The sequence below is a fragment of the Gekko japonicus genome, unplaced genomic scaffold, assembly GCF_001447785.1.
Source record: "Gekko japonicus isolate JY-2015 unplaced genomic scaffold, Gekko_japonicus_V1.1 scaffold831, whole genome shotgun sequence".
NCBI lineage: Eukaryota > Metazoa > Chordata > Lepidosauria > Squamata > Gekkonidae > Gekko > Gekko japonicus.
The window spans coordinates 62,949-80,766 of NW_015159738.1; the positions used below are offsets into that span (position 1 = coordinate 62,949).

At 46.9% G+C, this 17,818-nt stretch overlaps 2 protein-coding genes across 3 annotated transcripts in view; both read left to right on the forward strand.

Annotated features, from left to right (window-relative positions):
• Nucleotides 1–1,067, forward strand: part of LOC107125942 (uncharacterized oxidoreductase ZK1290.5-like) — a gene marked incomplete at its 5' end in the record, with an annotated part of 63,618 nt that extends 62,551 nt beyond the window's left edge. The window contains one exon of the mRNA XM_015429418.1: nt 582–1,067. Within this exon, the coding sequence (XP_015284904.1) occupies nt 582–683 (102 nt within the window). The remainder of the gene's footprint in view (nt 1–581) is intronic.
• Nucleotides 1,068–11,294: 10,227 nt separating this feature from the next.
• S1PR1 (sphingosine-1-phosphate receptor 1) lies at nt 11,295–17,244 on the forward strand. Of its 2 annotated transcripts, none has more exons than XM_015429442.1 (2): nt 11,295–11,668; nt 15,596–17,244. In XM_015429442.1, the coding sequence occupies exon 2, from the start codon at nt 15,735–15,737 to the stop codon at nt 16,872–16,874; it is 1,140 nt and encodes a 379-aa protein (XP_015284928.1). In that variant the 5' UTR covers nt 11,295–11,668; nt 15,596–15,734; the 3' UTR covers nt 16,875–17,244. The 2 variants fall into 2 exon arrangements, with proteins under 2 accessions (XP_015284928.1, XP_015284936.1); XM_015429450.1 differs by lacking the exon at nt 11,295–11,668 and adding an exon at nt 13,699–13,732.
• Nucleotides 17,245–17,818: the final 574 nt, after the last annotated feature.

Genomic DNA, 17,818 nt, shown 5'->3' on the forward strand with positions numbered 1-17,818 from the left:
TTTCCCTCATTGGTCTCAGCTTTAGAGAGGATATCAACCCAAACACCAGGTTTTCCATTGTGATAGGTAGGTGTTGGTTTCTCCTGCCTTAAGTGGAGTTTGTCCTGCTCAGGATAGCTGGAATAGTTAGTTACAACCTTGCCTCAAAACAATGGCCTTGGCAATGAATGATATCGTCAGGCTTTATGGCTTCTTTATTTATGCCGTGTCTTTCTGCTAGTAGGCACCCATCGCTTTTTGAGAACCAAATTGGAGACAAATGTTTTTAAGAGCTGAAAGTGGTTTGACAAGGCTTTTACTTCCCATAATGTGTACATGTACTTTTGTCCTACTGTCACTTGCTCAGGTTTTTGGAACTTTAAAACAGTAGAAAAAATTGTGAAGCTTATTTTGCTAGAAAAAAAAGTTGGACAAGTAGCAATCCTGCTTTCATGCAGTCTTCAGTTCTGTAAAAATCAATATCTTTTGAAAAGTTGTCTTCAGTTCTGTAAAAGCAATCTTCAGTTCTGTAAAAATCAATATCTTTTCCCAGTCCAAGAATGAATGGATAGTTTAATGTTCTCCTCCTTTGTTCTTTTCAGGTCTTTGATTTTACTCTGGAAAAAGAAGACATGGAATTTTTAGACTCAATGAACATCAACAGAAAGCTGATTCACCTTACCTACCCTTTGTGGAAAGGATAATCTTAAACAATATACTTGCAAGTGTTAGTTACTCAGAACATGACCACTGAACTGTCCCAAGCCTTTCTCCACCAACCTGCTTAACACATTCAGAGCTGTGGCGAATAACACATGGTTGTTGAATAGTGCATGTACAAGCTTCTTATTAACAAATTATTTAGGTAATTCAATGTTCTCATCTCCAGATCTCACTAAAATACCATTTTGGAAAGTTATGAGTCATTCTTCAGTCCAACCAGATCTGAATTTTTAAAAAATTACATTGCTGAAGACCAAAGACCTCTTACAGTGTGTGGCAGGTGGAGTTTGCTGTTGGAAATTAGCAGGTCTGGTTTATTTAAGTTCTTGGTTTTTCCACACAACTAACAAAATAATTTTAGAAACGGATGCTATTAAACCATTGTAATTTAATTTTCCGGGTATCAAAATTATTTAAGCCAATACAGCATTTTTCATGGAAATGCTTCTCATTTCCATTCCTAAAAGCAATGAGTTCAATTCAGTGGTAATTTTCCACCAGCAGAAGGAAGGTTGTTTTTTGCTGACTCCTGCCCCGTCCTTCTACAGATGTCAATTCACCCTTCATGCCATTCCTGAGAGTTCCACATCCTCTGAGAGAAGCATTTCAGGGAACTCCGATGGCTGTGGCCAGAGGGGGAGGCAGGAAATTTATGTTCCTCTGAGAAAAGTGGACAATTACCTCTGGATCCAACCCAACAGGAACATTTAGCCAGGGTTCAGATATTTGTCTCTGAACAAATATCTTAGAAAAAAAGTCTCCCAGTGACTACAGTGGATGCAGATTCCCAGTTCCGCTACAAGCATTTGTGCCTCAGTGTTGCTGTTTGCGTCACAACTCGGACAATGAGAGACATGCAGCTATCACCATTTCAGTCTCACAGGAGCAGGGCTTCACCAAGCTGTATTCTGCAAAAAAGGAACAAGGGAATTCCGTACCTGATACTCTGGTTTCCTCTAGCAAAAAACAGGCAAGGTGCTGGGAAGATGAGTGAGCGACACTGCTGGGCAGGTGGCTGGGTAGAATATGGCCGTCTGTAATTGGTTTGAGAGCCCACACCAACTACAGTGACTGGGAAGCTTTTCTCCCAACAGACTGCATCGTGAACAAGCAAATGTCCGAACTGGGAAACAGACATGCATTGGCTCTTTTCTGATAGTACTTGGTGCTTCAGCATTCTGTGACAATAGCTCCTGAACAAATCTCCTGAGATCTATAGTACAATTGAAGAGTAGTATTGACATGTGTACGGTTGATCTCACATGCTGGGGCTTTTTCCATAGGTTCAGATCTCAATTTTTCTCCTGGCCATATAGAGTGCATTCACTTATTGTTTCATGTAACCGCTTCAAACCTACCATAGTTTTAGTACTCTACCACAGTCTGCCAGAGCGATCCCAGTTCACATTTCTGTTTCCCAAGTGATGCCTTGCAGTCCTCTGAACTCTCATCTGTTGAGCAACTGTACTGTATCGAAGCTCCCTCTGGAATGACCACATCTAAGCCATGGTGGTTCCAGAAACAGCTTTGAGGGGTCCCTTTCCATACTTGTTTTGTTTAAGGAATAAGCACAATTTTGCCTGCCATGACTCAGATCACTAAATCCATAAGTATAGTGGTATAGGAGAATGGAACTGTTCAAAACAAAAAGGCTGGGGAGAGGGACTGTGGAGGGGTTCGTGCATGCCTCTGGTCCTTTGAAGCACTACTCCTTTGCTTTACAGGGGAAGATGTCAGTCCGCTGCTGTAACATACAGTTTGGATCTCACAACAACAAAAGACATGTTAGTGGGAGTTTAATTCAAGAATGTGATGCCATGGTTCAAATAATTTTATCCTGCTCTTCTATCCATTACTGGATCTGCAAGGAAGCTGGAAAACAATATTGAGACCATGTAAGAAAATAGAAACAGTTCTACCAAGAATGTGAAGAATGCTTTTCACACACCAATGAAAAACTATACTTAGCCCACATACATATATATTTCATTAGAGGCAAAAGTTTCCAGAATGCAGGGAAGCCCCCACCTCCACACACCAAGACCATATGAATATGAACAGAGGAGGGGATTTCTTTTGAGACTAAAAAGGGGAAAGGGTTCCCTTGCTCGAAAGCTAGTTGAGTCCAACTCTAGGGGGCAGTGCTCATCCCGCTTCCATGCCAAAGAGCCAGTGCTGTCCAAAGACGTTTCTGTGGTCATGTGGCTGGCATGGCTAAATGCCAAGGCACACGGAATGCTGTTTGCTTTCACACCAAAGTGGTACCTATTTATCTACTTGCAATTTCTTGCTTTTGAACTACTAGGTTGGCAGGAGCTGGGCCAGAGATGGGAGCTCACTCTATCACGCGGCACTAGGGTCTTGAACTGCTGAGCTACCAATCTTCTGGTCTGCAACTCAGCACCTTAACCTCTGAGCCACTGCGGCCCCTATGGCAAATTGAATTTGAGCAGGTGTGAAATGTACCCACCAAAGCCTTGCTGAAGGATGATGGTCTAACACTGAAGAGAACCAGGAATGAGGCTGCCCTCCTTGCTTAGACCTCCATGAAACTGATGGCCAGGTTCCTATGAATAATTACGATAAAGCTGCTGCCGAACGGGGAGCCTGGATCAAGTCCCTTGTGCTGCACCTCCCTCCAGGGAGTGCAGTGGAGTTCGGGAACCCCCGGTACTCTGCTTGAGAAGGCTTGAAGCCAGCGGCACCCACGGAGCAAGTCCTGGTGCCAACCGTCTTGCCAAAGCTGCAACCCGGAATATACCAAAATTATTTTTTGTGAAGAGAACCTAGAAGTAGTCTTGGTTCTGTTTTCTATAATACATCTGTACTCCCTGTGGAATCTTGAAAATGGGTATGTTCTTTAAAAAGGAGTTAATACTTTGGTTCTTGACTCACTTTACTCCTCTCTGGGTTAAAAGTTGCATGAGTTATTCAAACCCATTGCAACCAATGGGCTTAGGCTGGTATAACTCAGGCTAGGACCAAGTGTGGCTGTTGAATTTAACCAGGGGATCATGTGAATATGATGAAGCAAACTGATGGTAGCATTATAAACTCCTTTTTAAAAAGGGGTAGGCCTTTACACTTTTAATACTTTTATACATAGTAAAGGTAAAGGTTCCCTTGCTCGAAAGCCAGTCGAATCAGACCCTAGGGTTGTGGTGCTCATCTCCATTTCAAATCCGAAGAGCCAGCACTGTCCGAAGATGTTTCTGTGGTCATGTGGCCGGCATGACTAAACACCAAGGCGCATAGAACACTTGCAATTTCTTGCTTTCGAACTGCTAGGTTGGCAGGAGCTGGAACTAGAGACGGGAGCTCACTCCGTCATGCGGCACACTTGGGTCTTGAACTGCTGAACTACCGACCCACAGCCTGCAATTCAGCGTCTTAACCACTTGAGCCACCACTCAATTTATACATACAAACTATTTAAAAGTAAGGGATGTCCACCTTCTCTTCCAGTTACTTCTACAGGAGTATTTAATGCCATCTGACTTTATCCATATGAATTTAGCTTCGTTTTTGTTTGTTTGTTTAAAGTCATGATCACATCAGGTTGAAATTTAGGCCAGAGTCTTAAAAACAAAACCTCCTATATCCCGTTACCAATTTTTTCTGGTCATTCCATCTCCTCTAATTACTCTGACGTGTCACTCACTCAAAACAGGATACATAAGAATAAGTTTCAGAAAGAAAGGAACATGTTTGTTTTCAAAGCTTATTAGCTCACTTCTTTCTGGTTGACTTTATAAATTAGCGGAATAAAATAAGGCTGCGGGTTAAAATGTGCTGCCTGCGATTGTGAGACAGTTGCCAGAGGGATATATACATATGTAAAGCTCAAATCAGTGGTTTGTTCTCTGTGCCTGCTGACAGTTGCACTTTTAACGGTTCTCTCACTGTGTCCTTCATATGACTAGTCAAAACACAAGTATTTGTGGTCCAGAGCTGATGTGTGCTTGCCAGCACAGTCTTATCTGAGTCATTCAGAAAGGGGTGTGGAGGTAATTGATACTGAGTTGTTAGCAAAAAAAATAAAAACATAATCAAGGCATGGTCTTGCAGTTTTCTGATAACACTAACTGTCGAGAAACATGCACAGGAGACCCTGTCCACTTAACAGACATTTCCAGCAGAATCCTCAGAGTTATATTATTAGCATGTGGTTATGTTAGTCCCCCATGCCTAGTTTACCCTGGTGGTTGAAGGGTGCTTGCTTTAGTGACTATCTATGGCCTGTCATGCTAGTCTTTAGGTGAGACTAGATAAGACAAATATCACACATCTCCCAGCATCTTTTAAAAGCAAATTTTAGGAATGTGCAGGTCTGATTTGGGCCAGGAACTGAAGAGTAGGATTTTCATCCTCCAATTATGCAGTTATGTCTGTTGAAATTATGTTTCCTACATCTTGGAACTCTCAACTACATATGACTCTTAAGTTCCCAGCAGAGCCCCCCCCCCCCCCCCGCCGTTCATTCATTGGGACCGTGTGCGTGTGTGTGTGTTAAAATCCTTGCTTGGGGCAGGGATTTAACACTGTCCCCATACCATGAACTCTATCCAAATCAGGTCTGTGCATGTGATTTTTTTTTGGGGGGGGGGTACCTGAAGGGGGAAAAAGTGGACACCATCTTTCTTCCTTTCGCGGCTAATAGTGGGGGCAGGGGGGGAGAACCATATGGGCATGTTAGGATTTAACTTCCTCTCTCATCTGTGGACATGCCTGAATTGTACATTTTTTCAATGCTGGGGAGGTCTGACCTTGGATCTCCTTGGATCTCATTTGTTCTGGCCTTTAATCTAAAAATTAGGTGGAGAATGCAAGGAACAGCTGGTTGAGTGAAGCTGTTTCAGAACAAGTAGTTCCTGCTTCTTTGCTTCTCACCTACTTGACCTATTTGCAAAAAAACACATTACAAAAATGAACAGCAGTATTTGTGGCACCTTAAAAATTTAACACTTTCATTCTGGCATAAGTCATAGACTAGAGCCAGCTTTCTCAGATGCAAACTGAAAGGACTTGCAGGCTGAGGGCATCTCATTTTCCCTTTCCCCATCGTTTCTTCTTTCTCTTCCCTGAAAGCTGTTACTTATTTATAGCTTGACCTGTTTTACTTCTTCCCACTCACCAGCCAATCTACCTTTATCCACCTCTGTCTTCAGCATTCCCTAGGGCTGCCAAATGTGGGCGGGGGGCGGGGAATCCCCCGCTTTGAAGCCCCGATTTCCTACGCGGCAGAATTGGGCCCCGGGGGAACCCCACCCCCGGCGTGCGCATTACTAGCAAGTGACGTGGGCACGCCGGGCATGCTGGGGGCGGGGCCACGGCCATACAAGGGAAAACTCTATGGTTTTCCCTTGTATGGCCGTGGCCCCGCCCCCAGCATGCCCACATCACTTCCGGGTGACGTGCACGCGGGAGCCCCCCACTCCCGGCGAAGACGGATTTGGCAACCCTAGCATTCCCTCCTTCCCTCTCCCAGTTTGGTGTAGTGGTTAAGAGCAGCAGACTTTTTAATTTGGAGAACGGGGGCTGCGGTCACATGGTTGATTTGATCGGGTTTCACTGCTGTTTCCTCTCGCATTTAAATTTGCTGATCAGACGGGCCAATCCACCTCCCACGTCGAAGCGGGCTCACTCGCGCAATCCTCCTGGTTCTCTACTGCGTTTTCCTACACTGGAAAAATCAAGTACTTTCCGGGTACTTGCGCTTTGAACCCGCGATTTTGCTGATCTGGACAGCCATCTCTCACAATGATTGCGATTAAGGTTGTCTGACCATTCTTTGCGCGATGACGTTTTTTTTCCAGCTTCCACCTTTGAGCACATGAGCAATCCCGCACTGAAAAACTTATATATTTAAACGTTCAAGTGCACATCCAGCGCAGAGCCCATGGTCCTGCCTGCCCCCGGAGTCCCCAATGCGGCGTTAGGAGGGAGGGAGGGAGCCACCGGCGCCGGGGACCTCGCCCAGCTTGCCAGCAGCATCGGGCAGCAGGAGGCAGCGTGGAAAGTTGCTGGGGGAGGAAGCCAGCAGGCAGGGAAGGAAGTGCTGGGTGGGCTGGCAGGCGAGCGGGCTGCAGAGTCCACCCCAGGAGTCCCCAAAGCTGCGGCATTAGGAAGGAGGGAGGCACCGGGGAGCGCACCCAGTTTGCCAACAGCATCAGGCCAGTGGTGTGGAAAGTTGCTGGGGAGGGGAGGCAGGCGGGCGGGGAAGGAACTGCCGGGTGGGCTGGCAGGTGAGTGGGTGGCGGAGAGAGGGGCCGGCTACATCTAGACGGTGCCCAGAGCCGCCTCGCATAATGATCATCCCAACCCGAAAAAAATATTCCCGATTAAATTTATAGCGGGAACAAATCAGAATTACCTTGCCATGTGACCACAGCCCGGGTTTGATTCCCCATGGCTCTACATGCAGCCAGCTGGGTGACCTTGGACAAGCCACAGTTCTCTCAGAGCTGTCTTCTCAAGAGCAGTTCTCGAAAGAGCTCTCTCAGCCCCACCTACCTCCCAGGGTGTCTGTTGTGGGGAGAGGAAGGGAAGGAGATTGTAAGCCACTCTGAAAGAAGGGCAAGGTATAAATCCAGCTCTCCTCCTCCTTCCTGGCAACCTCTACCTGAAAACTATGGCCCAGTTGAGCTGTGGGGAAACGTCAAGGACTTACAGGGAGGCACCTCGTTTTCCTTTGTATTTTCTTCTCCACACTGTTTTCTCCTGGCAACTCCCTCACATTTTCCTGCTTCTTTTTCTCCTTCCCATCAACCAGCTTACTTACCTTTTACCTGCCCACTATCTTCAGCTATATTTATTATTTATTTACTTCATTTATACCCTGCCTTTGTCCACAATGGGGTTCCAAAGCAGTTTACAGCATTCTCCTCTCCCATTTTATCCTCATAACAACACTGTGAGATAGGCTAGGCTGAAAGAGCATGACTGGCCCAAAGTCACCCAGTGGCAGAGTGGGGATTCAAACCTATGTTCCCCATATCCTAGTCTGAAACTTTAACCACTACAGCACACTGGATTTAATGGGGTGGCTGCTGTTGAACACTAGCAAACAGCTGAGCCTGGGTGAGTCATGCAAGTTGTGTGGTATCAAGTCACCCAGTGGTTGGGACTGACCCTGACAAGTCCCTGCTCAAAGGCTAAAACAGCCCTGTAAAGTGACTTGCCCCTCCCTTTGCCTTTTACCATCAGAAACCAAGGCTTGAAGGCTGACAATACTGTTGTGGTTGGCTAGCAAGAGCCACTGTGGGCATTCATTTCTTAAAGCTTCCAACACTGCCACAGAGAGAGAGAGTTACGAAGAAAAAGAACTGTAAACAGAAGGTCATAGGGTCATCAAATGCAGGAAGTACAGGGTGAGGTTTTTGCTGCAACAGACCAACACACAGGTACCTTTCTGAAAATATTACAAAACATTACACATGGTGCACCCTATAAAGCTACCCTAGAATTTTCTACCACTTGGGCAAGTTGAGGGATTTAAAAGTATATAACTGAATTTTTACTTCACTCCTTTAGTACTGCTTCATTTTTCATGGGTGCATTCTAGAAAGTCCAGAATGTTTACAGAAGAGGTAGGTACTCTCATCAAAGACCTCTGTATGTAGTCATTCCTGTTGCTGCTGCAGGCTTACCAGAAGTAGTAGACGAAGAAGAGATTGGATTTATACCCCGCCCTTCACTCAGAGTCTCAGCATTTTGGTCCTGTTCTACATAGTAGCAACCTTGAGAGGTGCACTTTCAAGCTTAGGAGACCTGGCCCATAAACAAACTGAACAATATTGTCTTGTAAAGAAATTGGAATTGTTAGCCGCACAAGATGAAGCATTTCACACCTTACGAAGGAGAAACCATCTCATCTTCCACCACTAAAGTCCTGATACTTCCATCACTGCTACCTGCCTTGCAATTTCCCTCCTCTCTCCTCAGTTTGGGAAGGAAGTGGATTTTGTGACAGCATCACCCTGGCTCTGCAGTTGCCAGAGTGAAATGGGGACAGAAAAACAGGCCTGTCAGGCTTCCCCCTTGGAGCAAAATAGATGCCATGTGGGTCCACTTTCTGTGCTGAGGATGAAGTTCTGGCCTTCTACTCCTTCTTGTGTTAGCTTGGAGGGGATGCGTAGCGGAGGCAAAACCCCATGGTTTTCAACTTTTCCAGATCTGGGATCCACAGCCCCTCCCCATACATACACAGACACCAGGTGGTGTATCATAGCAAGAGACAGACGGTCAGTCACGTAGGGATCCACTTTACCACTGAGTAACCTGACCTTACTATCTTGCTGCTCTCCTGCTCTGTATACCTGCAGAGAGAGGCAGGAGTCCTAACACCCTTGCTCTATAGACACATGCACGAGAAGCATTCTTTCCAAAAAGCAAAAAATCCCACGGTGGTTATGTGGTGTCACCCGTCAAGTGACAACTCTGCAACCCCTCCCCCCTTTGGGTTCCATGTGGATAGTCCAGCAGCAAGTTAGTTACTACTGAATGAACCCTGTTCAAAGATCTGAAGCCAGCTTGAGCAAGCTGCATGACATCTCCCCTGCTTTCCCTCTAGTGCCTGCAGAAGATCATTTTCCACATTCATTTCTTGGGAATTTATCAGCCTAGTTTCACTCCAAATTAGGGCACTACATTTTTTTAAAAATCTACCAATTTACCCTGTGGGACGCTGATGTATCTACTTTCACATCTTTTCAGAGCAACCTTGTAAATGAAAATTTTGATCCATTCTTGAGATTGTAGGTACAGAGGCTAAGATGTGGTTGTGATTCCACATCAGTCAGTAGCTTACAAGAGCAGGGCATGACGGCATGGGATCAACAGAGGCATCTCTTCTACATTGTAAATATGGAACCTAGTGTGATGGAATGTTGTGGAACAAGACAAAAGCTATTAAAAGATAATGCTGCGGAACCTAGAAACACGGGGTATTTTTGTCCCCAGAGAGAAAGGTTGACTCATTTCATACACTGAGAACTGCATATAAAGTGTCTTGAAGCTGCACGGCACAGTGGCCTGAGCAGTGGAATGAGGCAGTTGAGACCTGTCCTGGTGGAATGGACTGTACCACTTGAGATGACAAGTGGAAGATCACACTTTGGAATACTCCTTTTTGTTAAAACTCCTTACAAATAGAAAACCAGCACAGTAAACAGAAACAGGGTTGAACCTTTCTCACAACTGTGCTAGTTTCCTATCTGGGTAAAGTTTCTTAACAGATCCTGTCGTCTCATCATTCTTACCACCCCATTTTCCTGCATGTGTGAACCAGACTTTAGCTGGGATCCAGGAAATCCCTAGTCTAAACTTCTGCTACACGCTACCTAAGTCATGGATGGCCAATGCGGGATGGATGCCAAATACGTGAGGTGGCAGCAGGTTGTGCCTGTGCCAGTGAACCTGCTGCTGTGGGCCAGATCTCCACTCCTGCCTACCTCTCCTGGGCTGCAGTGGTGTTTTGCTCTCTGGCTCAGGAAGTGGCAGGGGGAGGGGAGTTAAGCAGATGCCCTGCTTCCCAGGCAGCTGCTTTAAACCTTCTTCAAAAGGCAAGCGATCCATTCACAGATCTCCCACTGTCTGCCCTAGCTTGGCTTATGCCCCAGTAAGGAAGTCACTACATACCACTACAGGTTCAGATGTCTCCTCTGCACAAGGACTCATTAGATGACACACACCCCCAAGTGCATGCATATGCAATATGAGCATCATAATACTTTACAGGAATGTCATTACATTAAAAAGGTAAAGGTAAAGGTTCCCTTGCTCGAAAGCCAGTCGAATCCGACTCTAGGGTTGTGGTGCTCATCTCCGTTTCAAAGCCGAAGAGCCAGCGCTGTCTGAAGACGTTTCCGTGGTCATGTGGCCGGCATGACTAAGCACCAAGGTGCACGGAACGCTGTTACCTTCCCACCGAAGCGGTACCTATTTATCTACTTGCATTTTCTTGCTTTCGAACTGCTAGGTTGGCAGGAGCTGGAACTAGAGATGGGAGCTCAGTCCATCATGCGGCACCCGGGTCTCGAACTGCTGAGCGTCTTAACCACTTGAGCCACTGCAGCTCCTTTTATATATACATTAGTATATACAAAACACAACACTTTAAAGAAGTGGTAATTATCATTGCACTTATTACACTTTTGCCCTGTTATGTTGTGGATGAAACAGGCAACACCAAGCAGGGCTGTCACTGACCACGCAAAAAGGCAACACTAAATAAGCTACGTTGGGCCTTCTGCTGGCTCATCGACTGCAGTTTGGGCCGGGGTGGCATGAAGAGAAACCTTTATCAGCCGCTAACAAAGCCACAACAACGAAGGGGCGTCTCTGAGGGGCCACGCTGCCCAGGGGGTGCCTTTGCTCGGCTGTGAGATCTCTGGAGAGGGCAGGCCAAGCGGCTGGGCGACCGTTCTCAGGCAGCAGCGGCCGCTCTCCATTCCGCCCGGCGGCTTTGAAGCCGCTCAACCAACCCCCTTCCTCTCTCTCTCTCCCCCCCCCCTTCCACGCGCGTCCGCCCCGTTTATAAACCCCGCCAGGGAGCGAGCGACCCGGACAGAACTTTTTGCGCGCCTCCAGAAGGGAGAGCAGGAAACAGGTGCGCTTAACCGTGCGCCGCCAGCCGCGCCCGGCGAAGAATTCCCGCCCAGGAATCACCCAAACAAGGCGCCTCCTCGGCCAGAAGGGCCAGCAAACGCCTCGCCACCTCCCGGGCCGGCCCTGCTGCGCCCAGCTCCTCGTGAGTTAGACGGAGAGACGCTTGAGCAGACCCGGCTGGGGGCAGGCGTGCGAGAGAGAAGACTAGGAAACTCGAGGGGTGGAGACCACTTGGCGGAGAGGAAACGTTTTCAATGAGCCCCGCAGGCTTTGTTGCAATGCGAGTGCGGTGGCACGATGTGAAGTGAAGCCCGGGCTATGCAGCGCCTTTGAGAGGAACGCTTCCTGCCGCGGCGAGGTAAGACTAGCTGGGGAAGGGGCGGGCGGGACTCTGCCGCGAGAGACGCTCACTCGTTACCCCTGAATTGTGCACTCCGCCAGCGCAAGAGGAGTGAATGCGACGGACACGTGCGGCGCGTGGCGAGGAGCCCTGACTTCTGTGCTGAGTAAGCTGTTGGAAGCTTCAAGGGATGGTCTCTAGAACTGGTTGTGATTTTTAAACTTTGGAAGAGTAACTGTGCGTTGCCGCAAAGCTGCTTGGGGAAGGATGTGCCTGTTGGTGGCAGCGGGAGGGGACCGGTATCCATCCTACTAAGAGTGGCAGAAAGTTTATAGCCGCAGATGTCCCTGAAGTGTTGCGGGACTGGTGATTCCCGTGTACTTTGGGAAAGGCGCCTGCTTTCTCTTTGCTTGCTTGACCATGGCCCCGGTCACACATGCCGGCTATGGGGGTGTGTGTGTGTGTGGCAAATTGCCCCTGCGCAGCTTGATCCCGCGGCACACCACGGGTCCTTCCCTTAGAGTCCGCGCGTAAACGACGGGCGGAGGGGAAAGCCGCTCGCCAGCGCAATCACACCCCGGGCATCCGGAGGCATCCCGTGGCAAACCGTTTGCCAGTACTTTGGAGGTACTACTTTTTTATCCGGCGTTTTCTGCGGTAAGCCACGGGTTGGCCAGGGGTGTGCTCCACTTCCCAGATGTTGGGGTGTGATCGTGCAGGGATAATCCGCCCACCACCCATGGCTCTCCTGCGGCAAATTCGCCGTGTGAACGGGGCCCATAGTTAGCAACTGCATGTGTGAATTGCCTCCACTGTGGAGCATTGTGTTCTAGAGGATGTGGAAGCCTTACTGGTGGCCTATGATTTCTGAACGCTGGTCCACACACGGGTTCTATGATGCTTCAGAAATTTGGAAGTATATTTTACACGTGCAGTCTCGACTCTCAACCTCCATGGAATAAGTTTGAGGATGAAGATAGCAATAGCTCTCCTGGTGGATTAGCTCTTGCGAAGATGCTGCTCTGTATGTTCAGGTAGGAAGAGGCAAAGTAGAGGATAAAGAGAGTTAAGGAGGTGGAAGGAACACTTTGCTTCATGGCAAAGGCAGTGGCACTAAATACTCTAATGCAGAGAGAGAGGAATGGGCTGCAGATAATGGCCCGGTTGGTCTCAAGAGCTCAGGAACTCTGGGGAGGTCAAGATTCTCTAAAGAGGTTTTTTTAATGTGCAGAACCAGTGACGGTGCATGTGCATTCAGAGAGAAAGATCGGTGGTGAAAGCCCGTGCAAGTTTTCTGTGCAGATCTTTCCCGTGGAACCAAAATGCTTGGCTGAACTTACTTGGCACTTCCCAGTTGGATGGTAGCTGAGTGGAAAGCGGTGTCTGGATGATTCAGTAGCAGTGACCTGATGCCTGGGTGCTGGGCTGATCTCTCTGTACAAACATGTTCCCCTTCTGCTGAGGGAAAACCAAGGTGAGAAAAAGAAGGGAAGGACTTAGGAGCCATGCTAAGCTTATTGGAGGACAGAGGGACGGGAGCTTTGTTCTGAAGACTCTTAAGTTTAAAACGTTGAGCAGTGTGTAGGGTCACAAAGAAATTTTGGCTGGTTCTTCCTCCCAAAGCCCCCCCCCCCCCCCTCCCCCTTTCTTTTCGGAGACTGTCTTGTGTTACATACCTTGCTTGACTCATTTTGTGTTTGGCACTTCTGATGAAAGTGGGTGGTGCTACTTTCTGAGCCGGACTTTAGCACATAGGCTGTTGGGAGGATTCAGCTAATTACATCGGAGGTCTTCAGATCTCTCCGTTAGATCGTCTCTATGATTCTTGCCTAGGCAAGAGTCCTTCCCCTCCCTGAATTTGCCATTACTGGATACCTGCCAGTGTAGTCCTGTGACATTGGAGGTGAGGACCCTAGACTTGAAGCCCAGTTTCTACAAGATTCATACCTTACTGCTGAAACTTGGGTACAAAGAGTGCCCAGGTTTTAATGGGTGTGTGAGGCAGTATCAATAAAAAACAGCACTGGGAAGTAGATCCTTTCCCAGCCCCTTGGATCTGCATGTTTAATGCAAAGCAACCACGTATGTATGATTTACAGTTAACTAGCTCGTGTCAGTGTTCTTGCTATTTCACTTCTGGTGTGTTTTGTACTTGCATGTAGAGTGCGATTTGGTACTTCATTTTACTGAGGCATCTGAGGCTAAATCACTCCTTTCTAGCTTAATTTCTAAACTTGCAGCTCTGAACTCCTGGAATGAAGGCTGGGAAATGAATCTCCATTCCTAGATAGCTGATTGAAGTCTTCTTAACTGGGTTTCCTCTGGCATTAATGACTCAGCCAAACATTGCAATATGTAGAGTGTCTCTTTTTTAATTTAAGCATTTTAAAACTTTAAATGCAGAGTGCCTCTTGAAAAGTTCTCTATTCTATATCATTTTTTTCTGGGCAATTTAGGATTTGTAGCCTTTGATTGCAGGTATAAATGCTCACAGCTTTGTAGCCGAAGGCATTTGCTCTTATTCTGGTCCTTCCACCCCACCCCACCCCACCCCCCAGTGCTCAGAAGGTTTGCCTGGCCTCTCAGAGATCTTTTCTCCAGTTCTACTGTTACTTTCACTGCACTGATTTTGCTCTGTTCATAGTGGTGAAGGAGGGCTTTTTCCTGTTTACCAGTTAGGAGCCTTGGAACCTGTTCAGACTCTCATTTATAACGGGAAATAATGAGGTCGTTCCTACCAAGCAATTCTAATGCAAATGTTATTTCTTTGCATATGCAGAACAAACGAGAGCCACTTTCCTTCCACAACAAGAGCCATCTAAACAGCAGGTTGTTTGCTGTGTTAAAAACATGAGATTATTCAGTCTTTAAAATGAGTTTTGGCTTTGTGTGGGATTAAGTGGGGACATTTCACAGCAGATGAAATCCAGAAATTCTGTGCAATTCCCATATCCTCTCACTTCTCGTGAATTTCAGAAAGTCAAGGATTTTTTTTTGTTTTTGGATTGTTTTAATTAATTAATGATGTTTATACCCCCTCTGTTCTACCCAGTGGGGACTCAAAGCAACTTACATTGTTCTCTTCTCCATTTTAACTTCAGAACAACAACCCTATAAGGTAGGTTAGGCTGAGAGTGTGTGACTGGCCCAAGGTCTCCCATCAAGCTTCAGTGGCAGAGTGGGGATTCAAACTTGGGTCTCCCAGCTCCTAGTCTGACACTCTAGCCACCAGCCCATGCCATTGGTCTGCAACTCCTCCAGTTAGATTCAAGTCCAGTAGCACCTTAGCAACCAACAAGAGTTTCAGGGTATCAGCTTTTGAGAGTCAAAGCTCCCTTTGACTTGTTGGTCACTAAGGTGCTACTGGACTCTAATCCAACTGTGCTACTGAGGACCAACATGGCTATCCTCTGAAACCAACTCTTCTTCCAGTTGTGGATTTGTGAAATCAACAGGCTCTTTATGATGCTTTCAGTCACATTGTCTGAAGTGAGCCTTTTAACTGAGGGCAGCAGTTCTAATTACTGTGCCTACAAGCTGCAGAATTTGGCTTCCAAAGCATTGTTCTGTGGGTGTAAGTTGGGAGAGAAACTCACTCTAACATGTGAAAGTGATGTCTGTCAAAGAGAAACTAGAGGTTTGGAATATCCTTCAGGGCACAGGACTCTCCTATTACTGTGGTTCTCTAGATATAGCATGTAGCCTGGCACGGGTGGCACTGTCTCAGACAAGTGTTCCAGTTTCTGCTGGTGTTTGATGTTTTCAACAAATCACGTATAGAGTAAAAAATAAGTGTTCCCATCCCATCACTGGTTTGATCAGAACTATGCATATTATATAGTAAGTTTTCAGGAATATTGGAATATTGAGCTTTGAAATATTGAGTTATAAACTAAAATGTTTTGGAATTTAACCCCCTTTTGCCCATGTCTCTTGCTCTTTAAGGACCGTGGCTTCTGAGGTGTTGCCCAGAAGGTGCTGGATGTTGGAGCTGCAGACGTTTGGCTGTTGCAACCAGGGCAGCTGGTGAAGCTCCTGCTCTGCATTGCCACTCGGGGCAGCTGGCTGGAGCATAGCTGGAACCATGGACTCTACCAGGGACCCCCATATGAAGGTCTTCAGTGGTGTCAATGACTATGCCAACTACGACATCATTGTCAAGCATTACAACTTCACAGGGAAGCTGAATGAGAAAGCCGATAGCGGGATCAAAGCCTCTTCAGTGGTCTTCATCATCATTTGCTGCTTCATCATCCTAGAGAACATATTTGTCCTGCTGACCATCTGGAAAACCAAGAAGTTCCACAGACCTATGTACTATTTCATTGGCAACTTGGCACTTTCGGATTTGCTGGCTGGGGTGGCTTACACCGCCAACCTTTTGTTGTCTGGGAGTAAGACCTACACCCTCACCCCTGTTCAGTGGTTTCTTAGGGAAGGGAGCATGTTTGTGGCACTGTCAGCTTCTGTGTTCAGCCTCCTGGCCATTGCCATTGAAAGGTATATTACGATGCTGAAAATGAAGCTCCATAACGGCAGCAACAGTTTTCGTTCTTTCCTACTGATCAGTGCCTGCTGGGTCATCTCGGTGATACTAGGGGGCCTCCCTATTATGGGGTGGAATTGCATCAACACCTTACCAAGCTGTTCCATTGTGTTGCCCCTCTACCATAAGCATTATATTCTCTTCTGCACCACGGTGTTCACTGTTCTCCTGTTGTCCATTGTGGTCCTCTACTGCAGAATCTACATCTTGGTGAGGACTAGGAGCCGTAGGCTGACCTTTCGGAAGAACGCTGCTAAAGCCACCAGGAGTTCAGAGAAGTCTCTGGCTCTTCTCAAGACAGTGATCATTGTTTTAAGTGTGTTTATTGTTTGTTGGTCTCCCCTGTTCATACTACTCTTGCTGGATGTGAGGTGCAAAGTCCGGTCCTGCCCAATCCTCCTTCAGGCTGAATATTTCTTAGTCCTGGCGGTTCTCAACTCTGCTACAAATCCTATCATCTACACTCTGACCAACAAGGAGATGCGCAGGGCCTTTGTCAAGATTGCGTGCTGCTGTAAGTGTCCCACAACAGACTCTGGGACCAAATTTAAGAGACCAATCATTGGAGGGATTGAGTTCAGCCGCAGTAGGTCTGATAATTCCTCCCACCCACAGAGAGATGAGGGCGATGCTCCAGAGACTTTGATGTCGTCGGGTAATGTCACTTCGTCATCTTAGGAGTTTTCAGAAAGCACCTTGACATCAGACATAGGGGAATGGTTCTACTCACCTGCCTGCAAGCCAGAACGAGAGGGGCTGTGTGATTAAAAAGGCAGTGGGATACGTCCGAACACGGAAAGTGGTGTACTTACTTGGATACAGTTGATGACAATGGGGAAAATCATGTCATCTGATAACATTTCCTCCCTTGAAGCTTGTCTTATTTTTGTCTTCGTACTGAGGCAACTGAGGGTTGGGTCAAGATGTAGTCATAAGTAGCTCTCCATGACTGAAATGTCGGTAAACTGATAACGTGTTGGGTGAAGGTCTGAGTGGAGAAAGGAAGCATCTTTTTACCCCCCCCCCCAACCCCAAGCCAAATTTGAATGCTGGCAGTCCCTGTAATAGAGGTCTTACTATAGTAAAAGACAGCCCAGCTCTCCTGGCTGTCTTTATTACTGCACAGCAATGGCCAGGGTATTTTGGTTATATTTAATATAAAGAAAATGTGCCTCAAGATTGGTGAGGGCACAAATGACATTTTAGTATTTAACTTTCAGTTGAGAACCAGTGAGAATTGGATGTGAAGATTGTTTGAGGAATCTAGCCTAATACCACTTGGTTTAACTGAACCTTACTGAATCTAATGATAGGGAGTGTTCAGAGCTATGCCATGCGCACTTTGGAACTGAACTGACAAACATGCCACAGTCAGTATGGCACCTCAGCATACATCAAGCATCATCCCTCTTATCCATGCAATAATCTTGTGATAACAGAGAGAGAGACTAAGCCTCCTGGAGGCCTCTACGACTGAAAAAATGCAGTCACAGCCAACAATGTATGTTCCGCTACATCACACACTGCATCCTTTTAGTATCCTAGAACCAGATGTCCCCATAAGTGCCATGGTGCACATAAACAACTTTCCTGGTCGTCCATATGATGTTAGAAAGTGGGCG